Raw genomic sequence first — 21,784 nt, forward strand, 5'->3', positions numbered from 1 at the left:
CTGCCTCATGTATTTATTTAACTTTCCTTCAAATACATTTATACTAATTGTCTCAGTCACTCTCTGCGGCAGCCGTTCCACATTCTCACCACTCTAGGTGAAGGAGTTTCTCTATCAGGTATTTGCTTTTATGAGAAGAGCTCCAGCCTGTGAAATATCTCTTTAGAGGCCGAAATCCCTTCACCACATTCCCTTTATTTACAAACTCTATGCCACTCGTGAGAGTGCCTTAGGTCTACAGTCAGAATCCAGAGTGTCCGGACCTAACACTCCCATATTTATATTCAGATGAGACTCCCTGATTGGGCAGGCAATCAGTACCTCAATCAGAGAGCTCATACTCCAAGAGGCCCGCCTCATGGGCCTCACTGACATCATTACAGCCTGTTTGGGCTTTCTTGATGGTCATAACCTCTTAGTTCTGGTACCACTTATGTGATTTTTAAAAATTATTGTTCATTTCCTAATGCCTCAACATCCTTTCAATAATATGGATGCTGCAACTGTACACAGTGCTCTGACTGTGGTCTAATCAATCTTCCGTGTGAGCTTCTTTTCCCAATATTCATACTTCCTCAGCATAAAATCGTGACTCCACATATTCCCTCCTCACCTGACCACCTTATCTCTCTGACTTTGCACTTGGATTACCATCCATGGTTGGATGGCGCTCTGAAAAATGCACACACACATATATAAATAATTTAATTGTATGGCCTGTGGACAAAATATTAATGAGATTACAGTCAACAACTAATTCACAGATTACAAAGTATCCAGTTTATCATGTTTAAGAGCCTAGTATTTACACAGTGATCTTGACTTTGGGATATTGTGTAAAAGGATTGATAATTCCCAGCCTGTTGTATATTCCTCCCAATTTTCATTTTCAATGTAAGACTATGGGACAGACCTGGAACAGGTAGCTTGGTCACTCTTGACCTGTTTTACATTTTTGCACAAACCCAACGTATGTGAGCATATTTTGGAGTTCAATTTTAGACATAGAGTCATAGAGTGATAGAGGTTTACAGCATGGAAACTGACCCTTTGGCCCAACTTGTCCATGCCGCTTTTTTTTGTAAAATCCCTAAGCTAATCCCAAATGCCCGCATTTGGCCCTTTTTTTTATACTCATCTTACCCATGTAACTGTCTGAAAGCTTTTTAAAAGACAAAATTGTACCCCCCTCTACTGCTACCTCTGGCAGCTTGTTCCAGTCTCTCACTTCCCTCTGTGTGAAAGAAATGCCCCTCTGGATTCTTTTGTATCTCTCCTCTCTCACTTTAAACCTATGCCCTCTAGGTTTAGACACCCCGACCTTTGGAAAAGATATTGACTATCCAGCTGATCTATGCCCCTCAGTATTTTACAGACCGCTATAAGATCACCCCTCAGCCTCCTGCGCTCCAGAGGAAAAAGTCCTAGTCTCTCCAGCCTCTCCTTATAACTCAAATCATCAAGTCCCGGTAGCATTCTAGTAAATCTTTTCTGCGCTCTTTCTAACTTAATAATATCCTTCCTATAATAGGGTGACCAGAACTGTACACAGTATTCCAAGTGTGGCCTTACTAATGTCTTGTACAACTTCAACAAGACATCCCAACTCCTGTATTCAATGCTCTGACCAATGAAACCAAGCATGCTGAATGCCTTTTTCACCACTCTGTCCACCTGTGACTCCACTTTCAAGGAGCTATGAACATGTACCTCTAGATCTCTTTGTTATATAACTCTCCCCAACGCCCTACCATTAACTGAGTAAGTCCTGTCCTGGTTCAGTTGACCAAAATGCATCACCTCGCACTTATCTAAATTAAACTCTTTCTGCCATTCATCAGCCCACTGGCCCAATTGACCAAGATCCCGTTGCAATCCGAGATAACCTTTTTCACTGTCCACTATGCCATCTTGGTGTCATCTGTAAACTTACTAACCATGCCTACTAAATTTTCATCCAAATCATTAATATAAATGACAAATAACGGGGGACCCAGCACTGATTCCTGGGGCTGGTCACAGGTCTCTAGTGTGAAAACCAGCCCTCTATAACCACCCTCTGGCTTCTGTCAAGAAACCAATTTTGTATCCATTTAGATACCTCACCCTGAATCCTGTGAGATTTAACCTTATGCAACAACCTACCATGTGGTACATTGTCAAAGGCCTTGCTAAAGTCCATGTAGACAACATTAACTGCACTGCTCTCATCTACCTTCTTGGTTACCCTTCAAAAAACTCAACCAAATTTGTGAGACATGATCTTCCACTCAGAAAGCCATGCTGACTGTCCCTTATCAGTCCTTGAGTCTCTAAACGCCTGTAGATCCTGTCTCTCAAAATACCTTCCAACAACTTACCTACCACAGATGTGTGGCTCACCGGCCTGTATCACATTAATTAGTTTCATTTTAAACATTGCATATGGATACATTTCAACTGTGATTTTTTGCCTTCGATTGCTAAATAAAATGAGGAAGATGGTGATGTAGTGGGAATGCCATTGGACTAGAAATCCAGAGGTCCAGGCTAATGCTGTGCAGATTCAAGTTCAAATCCCATCACAGCAGTTAGATTCAATTAATAATTCTGGAATTGAAAACTAGTCTCAGTAATGGTGACTATAAAAGTACGATCCATTGCTGTAAAAACTCATCTGGTTCACTAATGCCCTTTAGGGAAGGGAATCTATCATCCTTACCTGGTCCAACCTATATGTGACTCCAGAGCCATGGCAATGTGCTTGATGCATAACTGCCCTCTGAAATGGCCTAGCAACCACTCAGTTCAAGGGCATTTAGGGCTGGGCAACAAATTCTGGCCTTGCCAATGGCACCGACATCCATGAAAGAAGAAATAAAAACATTTTTAAAAACTAGAATGCATTGTATTATTCCAGTTAACAATCATTCACATTTATTTCTGTTATGTACTCTTCATGACACAATATTATCTTTTCAGTTTTATTAAGTAATCTATCCTCCAAGTTTGTGGACAACATACCAAAATCTTAAACCTGCACGAGCAATGTCATGGGAATTAGGTTACTTCTTGATCTGAAATTCATATGAGTAATGCCACAGGAGAATAGCCAAAAGAGAAAACGCTGGAAAATCTCAGCAGGTCTGGCAGCATCTGTAAGGAGAGAAAAGAGCTGATGTTTTGAGTCCAGGTGACCCTTTGTCAAAGCTGTGCAGAACAGGAGAAGAGCTGTGCCTGGATTTTGGACTCACATGAGCAATATCATGGGAGGTGGATTAAGGATAAAATTTAAAGTTTACTTATTAGTGTCACAAGTAGTTTTACATTAACGCTGCAATGAAGTTACTGTGAAAATCCCCTAGTCACCACACTCCGGGTGAATGTAGCATGGTCAATGCACTTAACCAGCACGTCTTTCAGACTGTGGGAGGAAACCCATGCAGACGCAGGGAGAATGTGCAAACTCCACACAGACAGTGACCCAAGCTGGGAATCGAACCCAGGTCCCTGGCGCTGTGAGACAGCAGTGCTAACCGCTGTGCAACCACGCCACCCTATAGGATTGAACTTGGCTTCATGGGTACGGTGTTGTATCTTGACTTTGGATTCATATGAGCAATGCCCCAGGTTCCAGTTATAAACTCTCCTGGGTTCATACGAGTCGTGTCACTGGGAATATACAGCAAACAATATGAAGCCTGACTGTCACCAAGGAAGGACCCCAGCTGCTTCTCGTGACATTTTCCCTCCTTCTCTATTCCATGCCAATGCCCTGTTCTGCTCACTATTCTTATATCTTGTCATTCTTATCTTATGATTGTGTTTGCGTCTCACTGTGCACTAAAACCAAAAATGAACTATTTTTACAAAGAGCTGCCACTCAATAGATGCACATCAATTAATCCAACTATTGTCAATATTGTAAGACCACTTACACAAAAATAATGTATTGGCAAATCATATTGTGTGGGGTAGTGTTACTACACACTGACTGCTGATTAGAATATGCTGGCTACAGCCCAATACTTACAGTAATTATTTCTGATCCAGACCTCACAGAATATTGAATACTGTGGTCTTTGTTGACCTAATTGCAGAGTAAGGTAATTGATCAGGGGTGGGTCTTTTTAGAGCTGGCCAGAGAATTAATGACTACTTTAATTTATTATGGGTTGTGAGTGTGGGGGTGGGGTAGTGGAATGAAAAAGACAAAGTCTAAAGAGATGGCCAATCTGGGAGAAATGAACAAAGATTTTGGTTAAACATTTACCGGATCGTCATCATTGTTAAAATGGCATACGAGTGACATCAGTGAGAATGGTCTTCCAAAGTTTCCGATCTTGGCCAGAGTGGATGCTCTGGTTGTTGGCGTTCTGGATAAGCCAATCTCTAATGTCCTCAAACTGCTTCCTATGCTGTCAGCCTCTTCTTCTGCAATCTGATTGGGCACTCAAGCGTTTTTGCACAGATAATGGCCCGGGTTCTCCAGCCGCTGCCAGCGAGAATGGAGAATTTGGCGCTGGGCCAAATCTCTGTTCAGTGCAGCAGGACTGGAGATTCGTAAGTGCGGGCGAGGGATCAAAGATTCTGGCCTGACAGGTCTGGAGAACTCCCCTTTTGACATTTACCATAGATACTTGCATAACTTATGATGTCAAAATTAACCCTTCTTTTTTTTGGGATCAACCTCCAACAATCTCAGAACCAAAATATAATTCCCCAGACATTAATAATTTGATTTCATTGTAAATACTGATGGAAATGAACACCACTAAATAACTGCTGAAGAACATGTACGTGTTTAAGCTCTGTTTATATTTATTCAAATTATTAAAATGACCCAGTTATAAATGACAAATAGAGTTGTGGTTATTAAAAGTATTAGACAATTGATACAAGACCTTTATTCACTTATCCCACTGCAATGGTCTTTTTTTTCATTTGGGCCTATATCAATCAATCATGTCTGCAATGTCTTAACTATATGAGGGGTTGTTAGTTTTACACAGAAAGAAAAAAGACATGGTTGGCACAAATAGATTCAAACTAATAACAACAAGGTTTATTGAGAGAGAAGTTCTCTATACAGAGTACAAACTGAAAGTAAAACAGCAGCCTCCAGCAACACCCTAATGGCATCACCGTCAAATCATGTGATCTGCTCTCAAAGCAACTGAAACCCTATTAAATATAGAACATCAACTCCTCAGTAACATTACCCATTTGATAAACATGGGATGAAGGGTTATGCAGACTTGAAATTTGGCTCTAGTCTCTCTCTCTGCAGATGCTGTCAGACCTACTGAGATTTTCCAGCATTTTCTATTTTTGTTTCCGATTCCAACATTCACAATAATTTGTTTTTATGATAAACAATCTCATGACTTATGGTTGAAAAATTTGGTCTAAATATTTTGACTGTTAGATATGTATATACATTATTTAAATCAGTTTTTTGGCCAAGGAATTGGTCATTTTCCTCAATGTCTCCTTGTGTAGCTTGGTGTGTGCAAGGCGTGAAACACCTTGGGACATGTGTTAAATGTGCAATGTAGAAAACACAATCTGCCGATGGTCTTGTGGTGCAGAAAGCTGTGTCTCTGCCTTTGAGCCAGTAATGCTGGGTTCGAGACTCATCCCAGGACTTGCCAGTGGCAGGCAGGAGGACCGGGAGAAATTGCCTTGTTCAGCCATGCAATGGAAAGAAAGTTGGAGTCTTGACCATCATTATCCATAACTCTGGAGTACAACATGTACCCACACCAACTGTAACTCTCCGAGCGAACTGTTAACAGATTTCACTAGCCAAATAAAACTGATAAGTAAGTGGGAGATGGGCTGAATGATGGATGGCACAGTGGTCAGTACTTCTGCCTCAAAGGAAAAGAGTCGCTAAAGTGAATGTTGGACCCTTAGATGAGAGGGGGGATTTAGTGGTGGGAAACAATGAAATGGCCGAGGCCTTAAACAAGTTTTTTGTGTCAGTCTTCACAGTGGAGGACACAAATAGCTTACTGAAAATTGACAGTTGTGGGACTATAGGGGGTGAGGTCCTTAAAACGATTACTATTACTGAAGAGGTCATGCTTGGTAGGCTAATGGGACTAAAGGTTGACAAGTCCCTAGTCCCGGATGGAATGCATCTAGGGTATTGAAAGAAATGGCAGAAGTAATAGCAGATGCGTTAGGAGTAATTTATCAAAATTCAGTGGACTCTGGGGAAATGCTGGCTGATTGGAAAACAGCTAATATGACACCACTGTTCAAAAAAGTAGACAAAAGGTGGGTAACTACAGGCCGGTTAGCTTAACGTCCGTAGTTGGGAAAATGCTGGAATCCATCATTCAATAAGAAATAGTAGGACACGTGGAAAAGAGTAGTTCGATCAAGCAGACACAGCATGGATTCGTGAAGGGAAAGTCGTGTTTGATGAACTTACTGGGTTTTTATGAAGATGTAATGAGTGCGGTTGACAGAGGGGAACCGGTGGATATGATGTTTTTAGATTTCCAGAAGGCATTCGATAAGGTGCCTCACAAAAGGTTGCTGCAGAAGATTAAGGTACACGGAGTTGGGGGTAAAGTGTGAGCATGGGTTGAGGATTGGCTATCTAACAGGAAGCAGAGAGTTGGAATAAATGGGTGCTTTTCTGGTTGGCAGTTGGTGACTAGTGGTGTGCCGCAGGAATTGGTGCTAGGACCTCAACTGTTTATTATATACATAGACGATCTGGAGGAGGGCACCGAGTGTAGGGTAACAAATTTTGCTGATGACACAAAGTTGAGTGGGAAAGCAAATTACACGGAGGACGCGGAAAGTCTGCAGAGAGACTTGCATAGGCTGAGTGAGTGGGTGAGGATCTGGCAGATGGAGTATAACGTTGGCAAGTGTGAGGTTATCCACTTTGGAAGGAATAATAATAAAATGGACTATTATTTAAATGGTGAAAGATTACAACATGCTACTGTGCAGAGGGACCTGGGGGTCCTTGTGCATGAATTGCAAAAAGTCAGTTTGCAGGTGATCAAGAAGGCAAATGGAATGTTGGCCTTTAACACAAGGGGGATGGAATGAAAATGCAGGGAGGTCTTGCTGCAATTGTACAGGGTACTGGTGAGGCCGCAACTGGAGTAGTGTGTGCAATTTTGGTCCCTTTATTTGCGAAAGGAATATACTGGCCTTAGAGGGGGTACAGAGAAGGTTCACCAGGTTGATACCGGAGATGAGGGGGTTAGCTTATGAAGAGAGCTTGAGTAGATTGGGCCTGTACTTGTTAGAGATTAGAAGGCTGAGGGGTGATCTTATAGAGACATATAAGATAATGAAGGGGCTCGATAGGGTGGAGGCAGAGAGATTCTTTCCACTTAGAAAGGAAACTAGAGGACACAGCCACAAATTAAGGGGGAGTCAGTTTAGAACAGAGTTGAGGAGGAACTTCTTCTCTCAGAGGATAGTGAATTTCTGGAATTTTCTGCCTATTGAAGTGGTGGAGGCTACCTTGCTGAATATGTTTATGTCACAGATAGATAGATTTCTGATCAATAAGGGAATTAAGGGTTGTGGGGAGCAGGCGGGTAGGTGGAACTGAACCACTTTCAGATCAGCCATAATCTTATTGAATGGCGGGGCAAGCTCGAGGGGCTAGATGGCCTACTCCTGCTCCTATTTCTTATGAATCAAATCAAATCCAAGTTTAGATGGATTGGCCATGGTAAAAGCACAGGGTTATGGGTACAGAGTGTGGTTACACCTGGTAAGATACTCTTTCAGAGTTGGTACAGACCTGATGGGCCGAATGGCCTCATTCTGGACTGTATGGAATGGCCTCTGCAACTGTTCAATCAGCAGATTTACAACAGGAGCAGATGTTTGATTGACAGGGAGAGAGGGCAGGCCCATCTGGAGAAGGTGGGGAGAAGTGCGGGGCCCTGGGCAATGGGCGGTGCCCAGCCGGCATCTTGAAGGGAATTGCTTCATAGAGCAGATGCAGCACGGTTTCATTAAGGGGAAGTCGTGTCTGACAAATTTACTGGAGTTCTATGAGGATGTGTCTAGGGCAGTGGATAGAGGAGAGCCTATGGATGTGGTCTTTCTTGATTTTCAGAAGGCATTTGACAAGGTACCTCACAAGAGGTTATAGCAGAAGGTCAGGGGACATGGAGTTGCGGGTAGGGTGTTAGCGTGGATAGAGGACTGGTTGTCAAATAGGAGGCAGAGAGTGGGGGTCAATGGGTGCTATTCGGATTGGCGGTTGGTGACTAGTGGAGTGCCCCAGGGGTCGGTGCTGGGGCCTCAGCTATTTACCATTTATATAGATGATCTGGAGGAGGGAACCGAGTGTATGGTGTTGAAATTTGCTGATGACACCAAGATTGGTAGAACGGCAAATTGCGCGGAGGGTGTGGAGAGTCTACAGAAGGATCTAGATAGGCTGGGCGAATGGGCCAGGAACTGACAAATGGAATTTAATGTTGGCAAGTGTGAGGTGGTCCACTTTGGTAGGAATAATGATAGGAAGGGTTATTACTTACATGGCGAAAAACTGCAGCAGGCGACAGTACAGAGGGACCTCGGGGTCCTTGTGCATGAGTCGCAAAAACCCAGCTTGCAGGTGCAGCAGGTGGTCAGGAAGGCGAATGGGATGCTGGCCTTCATAGCGAGGGGGACTGAATATAAAAGTAGGGAGGTCTTGCTGTGGCTGTATAGGGCATTGGTGAGGCCGCAGCTGGAGTACTGTGTGTAGTTTTGGGCGCCGTACTTACGCAAGGATATTTTGGCCTTGGAGGCAGTGCAGAGGAGGTTTACTAGGCTGATGCCGGAGTTGAGGGGGTTGAGCTATGAGGAGACGCTGAATAAACTAGGCTTGTACTCGTTAGAGTTTAGAAGAATGAGGGGAGTTCTCATTGAGACATATAAGATGATGAATGGGATGGATAGGATAGAGGTGGAGAGACTCTTCCCGCTCAGAAAGGACAGTAGGACTAAGGGGCACAACCTCAGGATAAAGGGGGGGGGGGCGGTTTAGAATGGAGTTGAGGAGGAACTTCTTCACTCAAAGGGTGGTGAATCTCTGGAATTCTCTGCCCGTTGAAGTGGTGGAGGCTGCCTCGCTAAATATTTTTAAGACGCTGGTTGATGGGTTTTTGATAAGAGAGGGGATTAAGGGTTATGGGGAGAGGGCAGGAATGTGGAACTGAGCCACGACAGATCAGCCATGATCTTATTGAATGGCGGGGCAGGCTCGAAGGGCTAGATGGTCTACTCCTGCTCCCATTTCTTATGTTCTTATGTCTGCGCACGCACTTTTGATCAGGGTGCAGCGGTTTGATTGACAGCAGGAGAGGCGGGGCAATAGGATGGGCGGGACGATGCAAAGGGAGGGCGGGGATTTGGCAGTAGGTGAGCCCAGCCGATCCGCGCACGCACTCTTGGCCAGGCTGTTCGCACAAGCGCAGTTGTCAGAATCGTCCGTGCATGCGCAGTTGGCCGGGCCGCGGGGTGACTCGTTTTCCAAGATGGCGGACTATGACCTGACGATGCGGATCGCCAATTTCCTGGACCGGCATCTGGTCTTCCCGCTGCTCGAGTTCCTCTCGGTGAAAGAGGTAAAGCCCCGGGGCCTTCTCTTTATGCGTTCACAGCACCCGGGGTGTCCGGCAGCGGCATCCAATCCGGGGCCCAGCTTAGCGCCTCCCACGTGAAATAGGCCTGAGCCTGGGCGTCGAGTCAGCCGGCTGCCCTGTGCTAGGCCTCGGCTTGAGGTCCCAACCCCTGGTCCGCTCCCCCGGTCCTTCTCTACCCCGGGCCCTCGCAGTGAGTAAGGCCCCAAGTGTGAGGGACGGTGCGTCGCACACATTCACCCCTTCCCCCCGCATTTCAGTAGCGCCTTTCAGCTCTTGATGTCCCATCGCGCTAACAGCTACTGGACTGGAGTGTACACTCCTGTGTTTCCTACATGACAACAGCTAGTTTGGCACACAGCAACCCCTCACAAACAACAATATGATAATGTACAGGTTATATTTTAGTCATAAAAACAAAATGATGGAAAATCTCAGCAGATCTGACAACATCTGTGGGGAGAGAACAGACATGATGTGGAGATGCTGGTGTTGGACTGAGGTAAACACAGTAAGAAGTCTGACAGCACCAGGTTTAAGTCCAGCCAATTTATTAGATAAGTTGGTTAGACTTAAACCTGGTGATTTCAGACTTCTTATGGAGAGAATAGAGCCAACATTTCGAGTCTGGATGATTCTTCGTTCTCTAACAGCATTCTCTATTCTTTATGCCTAAGCTCTCCCCACAGATGCTGTTACACTTGCTGAGATTTTCCAGCACTTTTGTTTTAGATTCCAGCATCCATGATATTTTCCTTTTGTATTTCTATAGTGGTGTTTGAAGGATAAATATTGGCTAGGATACTGGGGAGAACTCCTCCAGACTGTGCTGAGACATCTTTCACGCCTAGCTGGCACGGACCTTGTTTTTCGTCTGGAAGGTGGCACCTCTGATGATACAGGTCATCCTTGGTACATCATGGAGAAGATGCTGTACTTTTGTTGTTCAAAACTTTCCTGTGAACTGAAGTGCACCTTCAACTGAAGACAAGTCACCTTCTCTTGAATCTCCTGGGATTGAGGATGACTTGTTTCTATTCTGAATTGATGGGTTCTGAGATGACAATAAGTCCAGTATAATGATCTGCAAACTACCACCTGCGTGGCAGGTGATTCTTGGATGGTCAGTGAATGGATGTTTGGGAGGCTTCATTTCAACTTCACCTGTGCGTGTTCTGGGCAAAGTATTTCGACCTGTTTGGTGCCTTCCTGAATGAACCTTCTCTAATTTGTTAGTCGCAGGTCAGAGTTTGAGTCTACTCCTTGGGGATGCTTTGAGGACACTCCCAAAGTGTTAGCTTCTCTTTCTGGCAGTCTCCTGCTTTGACCGAGTTCCAAATCGAGGAATTTCTTCAAGTGCCTGCTGTCAGGCATACAAACATCAATTTCTGTCCGGCAGAGCTGGGTTTAAATGATCAGCACCTCAATGCGGCACAGAGGTAGCGCAGTGGTTAGCACTGTTGCCTCTCACCACCAGGGACCTGGGTTGAATTCCCAGCTTGGGTCATTGTATGTGATGAGTTTGCACATTCTCCCCATATCTGCGTGGATTTCCTTCGGGTTCTCCGGTTCCCTCCCACAGTCCAAAGATAGATTGACCATGCTAAATTGCCCCTTAGTATCAGGGGACTAACTAGGGTAAATGCATGTGATAATGCGGATAGGGCCTGGGTAAGATTGTGGTTGGCACAGGCACTCTGGGCCAAGTGGCCTCTTTCTGTACTGTAGGATTCTATGACGAGCATGTTGGCTTGGGAGTGGATGCTGCTGTTGAACAAGCTTTGTTGCTTTCAGATTTGAGGATCCTGTGAAAGCACTGCTGATGGTACTTGGTGCTCATCATACTTCTCCAGTGTTGAGATGCTGGCTGTAGGTTGTTCAACTCTCTGAAGCATATTGGAATGCATAAGTTATGACTTGTTGGAGCAGTTATGATTCCCAGAGCACAGCAATGATAAGTGAATAGAACTTGCTTTGTGTTAAGACATGGGCAACAGACTTCAGGATATTCTGAAGTTTATGGAGTTTAGAATGTGGGACACCACCAGGTGTATATTGGAATGGTAAAGTCTAGATGCAATGAGGGTTTCAGCAGCAGATAAGTTGAAACGGACAAAGCTGAGCAGTGTTACAGCGTTGGGAGTAGGCAACCTTGGTAATGGCATGAATATGAGGTCAGAAGCTCAGCTCAGGATTGAATATAACATAGCGTGCAAACAGACTGTTTAATTTCAGATTGTTGCCTGGGAGAGGGATGGAGTTGGTAGCTGGGGAACAGAGTTTGGAGAAGGGGGACTGCAAATGATGGTTTCAGTCTTCCCAATACATCATTTTAGATGATATATTTCATTATCTTAAATGTGGTGCTGAATGAGTGTGTGGAGCCCTTGGTTACATGCTCCCTTCATGCATTTGCAACACATGACGTCTTTAACTTGAAAAGTATTCCCAAGAGTCCGTTGACACTGAGGGTCAGTTGAAATTTTCAAGATTAAAATCAATAGATTTTGTTGGGGTGAGTGTATTAGAGTCTATGGAGCAAAAGTGAGTAAAGGGAATTTGAGGTGCACATTAAACAATCAAACTGAATGGTGAAGGTGGGCTTGAGAGGCTGAAGGACATTCCTTATGTTACTGTAGTAGTTACTGATGGATATTCATGAAGACACCAGCAAAACCTGATGGTTAAAAGAGCTAACTCTATCAGGCTCAGTACTATGGGAATAGCAAAGAACAGAATGTGCAGCCATGGAACAAGCACTGGAGTCAGTTGGACACTGACTGTTGCTATGCCTTTGGCAGACAGTGATTGAACTCAGACCCCTGTGTGCTGAGCTGCTGAGAGAATTACAGCTGCTAACCAAGGCACGATCTTCAGCATTCGTGACCAGAAAAACAGTGGTTGATCAGTGCTTGTCCTGTGAGTATGTGACTGGAAGCGTGATCAGTGCCAGTAAAATCTGTATAAGAGGGAGAGCTTTGGAGATATTGGCAGCAGTAATCTAGGATCAACCACTGCCGGAGAAGCAGCAAGACCCTGAGTCTAGAAACTTTGGAACAAAGGTCATCAGGAGGGAATCTGACCGGTTTGCTTTGCCGCAGCATCTCGAAGTCCAAGTCATAAGTTTGGATACTTTGTGATGATTTGATACCTTTTGAACACTTTGCTTGCAACGACGTGGATCAAAGGTTGAATACTTTATGTATAATGAAGTGAAGACAGAAGTTGACTACTTTGAAGTTTGATATCTGGACTATTAAAATTTGTGTGGCAGCGTTTGATACTTCTGTGATAACTTGGTAGTGCAACTTCCCCACCCCTTGGTAAAGGATTGGGAGAGTTGCACTACTGGCTAAGGAGAATATCACAGCTGTTCTCCGGGGAGGACGACTAGGAAGGCTCAGACAGCGAGGCAATATGAGTAGAGCTCAGGAATAGGAAGAGTGTAGTCACAATGTTGGGGATTTGCTATAGGTCATCCAACTGCCAGCGGGAGCTAGAGGAACAGATTTGAAGGCAGATTTTGGCAAGTTGTAAAAGCAACAGGGTTGTTCTGGTGGGAGATTTTAACTTCCCCTATATTGACTGGTACTCACTTAGTGCTAGGGACGTGGTTGGGGCAGAGTTTGTAAAGAGCAACCAGGAGGGCTTCTTGAAGCAGTATGTAGATAGTCCAACTAGGGAAGGGACCATATTGGACCTGGTATTGAGTAATGAGCCTGGCCAATGGTCGATGTTTCAATCATGGAACAGTGACCACAATTCAATAAGCTTTAAAGTATTGATGGATAAAGATAAGTGTAGTCCTCAAGCTAAGGTGCTAAATTGGGGAAAAGCTCATTACAACAAGGTTAGTCAGGAACTGGAGAATGTAGATTGGGGGCAGATGTTTGAGGGCAAATCAACCCTTGGCATTGGGGATGGGCTTTTAGGTGTAAGTTGATACGGATTTGGGACCAGCACATTCCTGTAAGGAGGAAGGATAAGTATGGCAAGTTTTGGGAACCTTGGATAACGAGAGGTATTGTGAGCCAAGTCAAAGAGAAAAGGGAAGCATTTGTCAAAGCTAGGAGGCTGAGAACACATGAAGCAAGTGTAGCATACAAGAAAAATAGAAAGAAACTTAAGTAAGGAGGGCGAAAAGGGGTCATGAAAAAGCATTGACTAGCAGGATTAAGGAAAATCCCAAAGCTTTTTATGCATCTATAAAGAGCAAGAGGGTAGCCAGGGAAAGGGTTGGCCCACTCAAGGGCAAGGGAGGGAATCTATGTGTGGAGCCAGAGGAAATGGGCAAGGTATTAAATGGGTACTTTGCGTCAATGTTCACCAAAAAGGGCTCGGTGGATGATGAATCTGGGAAAGGATATGTAGATAGTTTGAGTCATGTTGAGATCAAAAAGGAGGTGGTATTGGGGTTCTTGAGAAACATTAAGGTAGCCAAGTCCCAAGGGTCTGATGGGATGTACCCCAGAATACTGAGAGAGGCAAGGGAGGAAATTGCAGGGGCCTTGAGAGATATCTTTGTATCCTCACTGGCTATAGGGGAGGTCCCAGAGGATTGGAGAATAGCCTATGTTCGTTTGTTTCAGAAGGGTAGCAAGAATAATCCAGGTAATTACAGGCAGGTGAGCTTGACATCAGTGGTAGGGAAATTATTGGAAAGGATTCTTCGCAACAGGATTTATTCCCACTTGGAAATAAGGGGATGTATTAGTGAAAGGCAGCATGGTTTTGTGAAGGGGAGGTCATATCTCATGAATTTGATTGAGTTTTTCGAGGAAGTGACGAAGATGATTGATGAGGATAGGGCAGTGGATGCTGTCTACGAGGACTTCAGTGAGGCCTTTGACAAGGTTCTTCATGGCAGAATGATGCAGAAGGTGAAGTCATATGGGATCAAAGGTAAACTGGCTCGATCATAGAAAACAGAGGGTAGCAGTGGAAGGGTGTGTTTCTGAATGGAGGGCAGTGATGAGTGGCATTCCTCAGGGATCAGTGCTGGGACCTTTGCTGTTTGTAATATGTATAAATGATTTGGGGGAAAATGTAACTGGTTTGATTAGTAAGTTTGCGGATGACACAAAGATTGATGGATTTGCGGATAGCGATGAGGACCATCAGGCTACAGCAGGACATAGATCAATCGCAGCTTGGGCGGATAGGTGTCAGATGGAGGTTAAAGTAGACAAATGTGAAGTAATGCATTTTGGAAGGTCTAATACAGATAGGAAATATACAATAAATGGCAGAACCCTTGAGTATTGATAGGCAAAGGGATCTGGGTGTACAGATACACAGGTCACTGAAAGTGGCAATGCAGGTGGAGAAGGTAGTCAAGAAGGCATATGACATGCTTACCTTCATTGGCTGGGGCATTAAGTTTAAAAATTGGCAAGTCATGTTGCAGCTTTACAGAACCTTACTTGGGCTGCACTTGGAATATAATGTTCAATTCTCATTGCCACACTACCAGAAGGATGTGGAGGCTTTGGCGAGGGTACAGAAAAGATTTACCAGGACGTTGCCTGGTATGGAGGGCATTAGCTATGAGGAGATGTTGGAGAAACTTGATTTGTTCTCACTGGAATGACAGAGATTAAGGGGTGACTTGTTAGAAATCTACACGATTATGAGAGGCATAGACAGAGTAGGTAGTCAGAAGCTTTTTTCCAGGGTGGAAGAGTCAACTACTAGGGGGCACAGGTTTAAGGTGGGAGGGGCAAGGTTTAAAGGAGATGTATGAGGCAAGTTTTTTACACAGAGAGTGGTGGGTGCCTGCAACTTGCTGCCAGGGGAGGTAGTGGAAGCAGATACAATAGTCAGTTTTAAGGGATGTCTTGACAAATACATGAATAGGGTGGGAATAGAGGGATATAGTCCCCGGAAGGGTGTGGGGTTTTAGTTAAGTCGGGCAGCATGGTTGGTGCAGGCTTGGAAGAATGAAGGGTCTGTTCCTGTGCTGTAATTTTCGTTGTTCCTTCTACAAGAAAGGTCAGCTGTTTGGCACAGTGGTTAGCTGCCTCACAGCTCTAGGGACCTGGGTTTGATTCCCGCCATGTACGTTGAGTTTGCATGTTCTCCCCATGTCAGCATGGGTTTCCTCCAGGTGCTCCGGCTTCCTCCCACTGTCCAAAGATGTGCAGGTTAGATTGTTTGGATGTGCTAAATTAACCCTTAGTGTCCCCGAGATGTGATAGGTTAGAGGAATTAGCAGGGTCACGAAGTGGGTATAGAGCCTGGGTAGGATTGTTGTTGGTGTAGACTTGATGGGCTGAATGGCTGCCTCCTGCACTGTAGAGTTTCTATGATTTCTGAAGGAGATTGTTGCGCAATAATTTGTGAGTTTGAGTGTTTTTGTCCATGGAATCAGTTGACCTGAGTTTGAGAGCAACAAAGTATAGCAAGTATATTAGCAGTTAAATACATAAAAATGTATGTTTGCAATTCCTTGAAGATAGCGGTGTAAGTTGGTAAAGCAGTTAAATTGTATGGGATACTTGGCTTTGTAAATAGCGCATCTTGGTAAATGAGTGGTGAGGCCTCAATGGGCATTATGTGTAGAATTCTGAGCACTGCACTTCACGAAAGATGTTAAGGCCCCTGAGAGGGCACAGAGGAGAGAAAGATACCAGAGATAAGTGATTTGAGTTGGTGGTGAGATTGTTCTTAGAATAGAGGAGGCTTAGGCAAGGTCTTGCAAATTCTGAAAGGCTTTGATTAAGGAATTGGGAGAAATGGTTTCCTCTGTTAGATGACTCCAGATTTAACATAGCTCAAACTAGAAGGGAAATGAGATGATTTTTCACATTAAGACAAATTCTAGCTCAATTCTATTGCTGCTGGAGCTGTATATAATTTTTCCTGTGGAAGGCAGCATATGGTCCACGGTATGTATAAATGATTCTTCTCATTGCCTTATGCTTCACTGAAGTGACTACAATAGTTGCACCATTCCACAGGTTTCTAGTCAATTTTGTCTTGATTCATTTGTGGGACATGGGTGTCACTGGCTGGCCAGCATTTATTGCCCATCCCGAGTTGCCTTTGAGAAGGTGGTGGTGAGCTGCCTTCTTGAAAGACTGCAGTCTACATGCTGTAGGTTGACCCATAATGCCAATAGGGAGGGAATTCCAGGACTTTGACTCAGTGACTGCAAAGAAACAGTTACATATTTCAAAGTCAGGATGCTGAATGGCTTGGAAGGGAACTTGTAGGTGGTGGTATTCTCATTTATTTGCTGTCCTTGTCCTTCAAGATGGAGGTGGTCGTGGGTTTGGAACGTGCTGTCTAAGGAACTTTGCTGAATTTCTGCAGTGCATTTTGTAGCAGGTACACACTGCTGCTACTGAGCATTGGTGGTGGAGGGAGTAGATGTTTGAAGATCTGGTGCCAATCAAGTGGGCTGCTTCACCCTGCTCCACTCCCTCCACCACCAACGCTCAGTAGCAGCAGTGTGTACCTGCTACAAAATGCACTGCAGAAATTCAGCAAAGATCCTTAGACAGCACCTTCCAAACCCACGACCACTTCCATCTTGAAGGACAAGGACAGTGAATGCATGAGAATACCATCACCTGCAAGTTCCACAAGCAGGAGAGTGGAACTGATCCACTTCAGATCAGCCATGATCTTATTGAATGGCGGGGTAGGCTCGAAGGGCTAGATGGCCTACTCCTGCTCCTATTTCTTATGTTCTTATGAATGCCATCAAGCTTCTTGAGTGTTGCTGGAGTTGCACCCATCCAGGCAAGTGGCTCACATTTCTGACTTGTGCCTTGTAGATGGTGAACAAGTTTGGGAAGTTAGGAGGGGTGAGTTACTTACTGCAGTATTTCTAGCCTCTGTGTTAATATTGCACTTACAGTTGAATTTCTGGTCAGTGGTCACCCCAAGGATGTTGACAGTAGGAGTTCAGTGATGGTAACAATGTCATGGGTGGTAGTTAGAGTGTTTTATTGAAATGGCCATTGCTTGGCTTGAATGTTATTTGCCACTTGTCAGCCCAAGCCTGGATATTGTCCAGATCTTGTTGCACTTGAATATGCTACTTCACCTAAATGCCTGTAGGCACCAAGTGTCAGCATGCTGTTTGTTTGGGGGAGAAATCTTGCCTTGAATGAGGCCTGACCAATGATTTATTAAGGTCTGTAAAATTTTTGTATTTGTATTCAATATCCCAATTTACAAAGTCAAGTATCCCATCCAGTTGCCCTGCTATCGTCAAGGATTTGTGAATGTACATTTTTCACCCTTACCCAGTCTCTCACTCATTTCCCTTGTCCAATTAGCAGTGAACAGGGATCTTTGCTTGGCTGTCAGGTGTAGATGTCGAGCTGATTTTTTTGTTCTGTTTGATTGGCGTGCCTCTGCGTGATCTGCTTGCCTACCTGAATTCAGTTAATCTAGCACTGTGTACTGGCACTCCTCTGCACTTGATCATTCCTTTGCGGATTTGCGTCACCATCCATTGTGGCAGTTAATGATCAATTTTGATTTGATGATTTATAGTTTCTGGGCAGATAAATTGGAAGTTAAGGTCGCTGGACACATTACTTGTAAAAAGTCTGACAACACCAGGTTTAAGTCCAACCGATTTATTTGATAGTAAACTCACTAGCTTTTGGGTTAGCCCCTTCGTCAGGTGAATGAAGAGTTCTGGCCTCAGACAGAGCATATAAAGCACAGATAGTTTACAGATTACTGATTAGAATGCGAATCTTTACACCTAACCTGCTGTTCAAGTCTTAAAGTGGCTGACAATGTGAGTGGAAGGAGCACTGATCACAGGTTAAAGAGATGTGTATTGTCTCCAGACAGTACAGTAAGTGAGGTTTTGCAAACCCAGGCAAGTCACGGGGGTTCTGTAACCCCCGTGACTTGCCTGGGTAACCCCCGTGACTTGCCTGGGTTTGCAAAACCTCACTTACTGTACTGTCTGGAGACAATACACATCTCTTTAACCTGTGATCAGTGCTCCTTCCACTCACATTGTCAGCCACTTTAAGACTTGAACAGCAGGTTAGGTGTAAAGATTCGCATTCTAATCAGTAATCTGTAAACTATCTGTGCTTTATATGCTCTGTCTGAGGCCAGAACTCTTCATTCACCTGACGAAGGGGCTAACCCGAAAGCTAGTGAGTTTACATAAGAACATAAGAAATAGGAGCAGGAGTAGGCCATCTAGCCCTTCGAGCCTGCCCTGCCATTCAATAAGATCATGGCTGATCTGTCGTGGCTCAGTTCCACATTCCCGCCCTCTCCCCATAACCCTTAATCCCCTCTCTTATCAAAAACCCATCAACCCGCGTCTTAAAAATATTTAGCAAGGTAGCCTCCATCACCTCAACGGGCAGAGAATTCCAGAGATTCACCACCCTTTGAGTGAAGAAGTTCCTCCTCAACTCCGTTCTAAACCGCCCCCCCTTTATCTTGAGGCTGTGCCCCCTAGTCCTACTGTCCTTTCTGAGCGGGAAGAGTCTCTCCACCTCTATCCTATCTATCCCATTCATCATCTTATATGTCTCAATGAGATCTCCCCTCATTCTTCTAAACTCTAACGAGTACAAGCCTAGTTTATTCAGCGTCTCCTCATAGCTCAACCCCCTCAACTCCGGCATCAGCCTAGTAAACCTCCTCTGCACTCCCTCCAAGGCCAAAATATCCTTGCGCAGGTGCGGCGCCCAAAACTGCACACAGTACTCCAGCTGCGGCCTCACCAATGCCCTATACAGCCGCAGCAAGACCTCCCTACTTTTATATTCAATCCCTCTCGCTATGAAGGCCAGCATCCCATTCGCCTTCCTGATCACCTGCTGCACCTGCAAGCTGGGTTTTTGCGACTCATGCACAAGGACCCCAAGGTCCCTCTGCACCGTCGCCTGCTGCAGTTTTTCGCCACGTAAGTGATAATCCTTCCTACCATTATTCCTACCAAAGTGGACCACCTCGCACTTGCCAACATTAAATTCCATTTGCCATTTCCTGGCCCATTCGCCCAGCCTATCTAGATCCTTCTGTAGACTCTCCACACCCTCCGCACAATTTGCCTTTCCTCCAATCTTGGTGTCATCAGCAAATTTCGACACCCTACACTCGGTTCCCTCCTCCAGATCATCTATATAAATGGTAAATAGCTGAGGCCCCAGCACCGACCCCTGGGGCACTCCACTAGTCACCAACCGCCAATCCGAATAGCACCCATTGACCCCCACTCTCTGCCTCCTATTTTGACAACCAATCCTCTATCCACGCTAACACCCTACCCCCAACTCCCTGTCCTCTGACCTTCTGCAATAACCTCCTGTGAGGTACCTTGTCAAACGCCTTCTGAAAATCAAGAAAGACCACATCCACTGGCTCTCCTCTATCCACCGCCCTAGACACATCCTCATAGAACTCCAGTAAATTTGTCAGACACAACTTCCCTTTAACGAAACCATGCTGCGTCTGCTCTATCAAGCAATTCCTCTCAAAATGCCTCACTATTTCCTCCTTGACGGATTCTAACATTTTACCTACAACAGACGTTAAACTAACCGGCCTATAATTCCCTGCCTTTTGCCTGGCACCCTTCTTAAACAACGGCGTAACATTAGCCGCTTTCCAATGTCATTAAGACCCTCCAGTCCTACCACCTTTCCATCTCTAGCACCTGGCAAATTATTCACGTCCTCCTCCGTGAAGACAGAAACAAAAAAGTTATTCAGGACCTCAGCCATATCCCCATCCCCTACCACTAAGTTCCCCATCTCATCCTCTAAGGGACCAACGTTCACCCTAGCCAGCCTCTTCCTTTTTATATATTTATAAAAACTCTTGCTATCCTTTTTTATATTAAGCGCAAGCCCAGCTTCATAGTTTCTCCTACCCTTCTTTATCATCTTCTTTGTCAATCTTTGTTGACATTTAAACCTCTCCCAATCCTCTTCTCGCCCACTACTCTTTGCTACTCTAAACGCCTCCGCTTTTAATTTAACACTTTCCTTCACCTCCTTCGTTATCCACGGCTTATTACCTCTCCTCCTACTGTCCTTTTTGACCATCGGAATAAATTTCTGCTGAGCACCAAGAAAGATCTCCTTAAAGATCCTCCACCGCTCCTCAGCAGACCTACCTTCCAACACGCTTCCCCAGTCGACATTTGCCAATTCTTCTCTCATCTATCAAATAAATCGGTTGGACTTAAACCTGGTGTTGTCAGACTTTTTACTGTGTTTACCCCAGTCCAACGCTGGCACACCCACACCGTGACACATTACTTGAGCAGTGACCTGACCAGAGTGCAATGTAAAGTTTGATGAATTCTCTGTTAACATTTGTCATGTTTTGATTTTAGATTTACAATGAAAAGGAACTCCTTCAAGGGAAATTGGATCTTCTTAGTGATACAAACATGGTTGATTTTGCTATGGATGTATACAAGAACTTGTACCCTGATAAAGAAATTCCACAAGGTGAGTTGATGCAGTAAGTTCAGTGTAACTCTGGGTTTAGAATATCACATCTTTACTGTTCACAAGTAGCAGTCTAATGAATTAAATCCATTCATGACCTGCCCTCGCCGTAGAAATATATTTTGCGTAGATCAGTAGCATTTATTCCGCTAGGGTGCCTTTAGGTTAGAAATGTGCATCTCACTAACTAACTTTGCAGTGATGAATTAGCCATTGTATAGCCATGTCTGTACAGCGTATGGAAGGTATTATAATGCCAACTATTTAATGCAGTGTTGCAGACAGCTGCCGTACTTCTTGCACCAAATGCAGCAGCCCACTTGATTGACATCCCACCCACCATGTTCAACATTCACGTCTTCCATCACCGATGCAGAAGTGACAGCAATATGTACCATCTACAAGATGCACTGTGTCAAATCACCAAGGCTGTTGCCACTGTACCTTTGAAACCCATGATATCTCCATCTCAAAGAGAGAGGGCAGCAGATATATACCTGGAAGTTCCCCTCCAAGGCACTCAGCAGCCTGACTTGGAAATATCCGTACCCTCACTGTCACTGGGTCAAAATCCTGGCACCCCTCTCTAACAGCACTGTAGATGTACCTACACCTCAGGACTGCAGCAGTTCCAGGAGGTGGCTCACCACCACCACCTCAAGGGCAATAGAAGTTGTCCTATCCGGTGACGCCCACATTTCATGAACAAATAAATAAAATCACTGTTTC

General features: G+C 44.6%; 1 protein-coding gene across 1 annotated transcript in view; it reads left to right on the top strand.

Annotated features, from left to right (window-relative positions):
- Positions 1-9,451: 9,451 nt before the first annotated feature.
- The window catches only part of LOC145346561 (eukaryotic translation initiation factor 3 subunit E), a 132,993-nt gene continuing 120,660 nt past the window's right edge, over positions 9,452-21,784 (top strand). Inside the window, exons 1-2 of the mRNA XM_080193976.1 lie at positions 9,452-9,587; positions 20,938-21,055. Of these exons, the coding sequence (XP_080050102.1) occupies positions 9,498-9,587; positions 20,938-21,055 (208 nt within the window). The 5' untranslated portion in view covers positions 9,452-9,497. The remainder of the gene's footprint in view (positions 9,588-20,937; positions 21,056-21,784) is intronic.

Source organism: Carcharhinus amblyrhynchos, chromosome 8 (genome assembly GCF_965287045.1).
Source record: "Carcharhinus amblyrhynchos chromosome 8, sCarAmb.v2.hapA, whole genome shotgun sequence".
In the NCBI taxonomy this organism is placed as follows: Eukaryota; Metazoa; Chordata; class Chondrichthyes; order Carcharhiniformes; family Carcharhinidae; genus Carcharhinus; species Carcharhinus amblyrhynchos.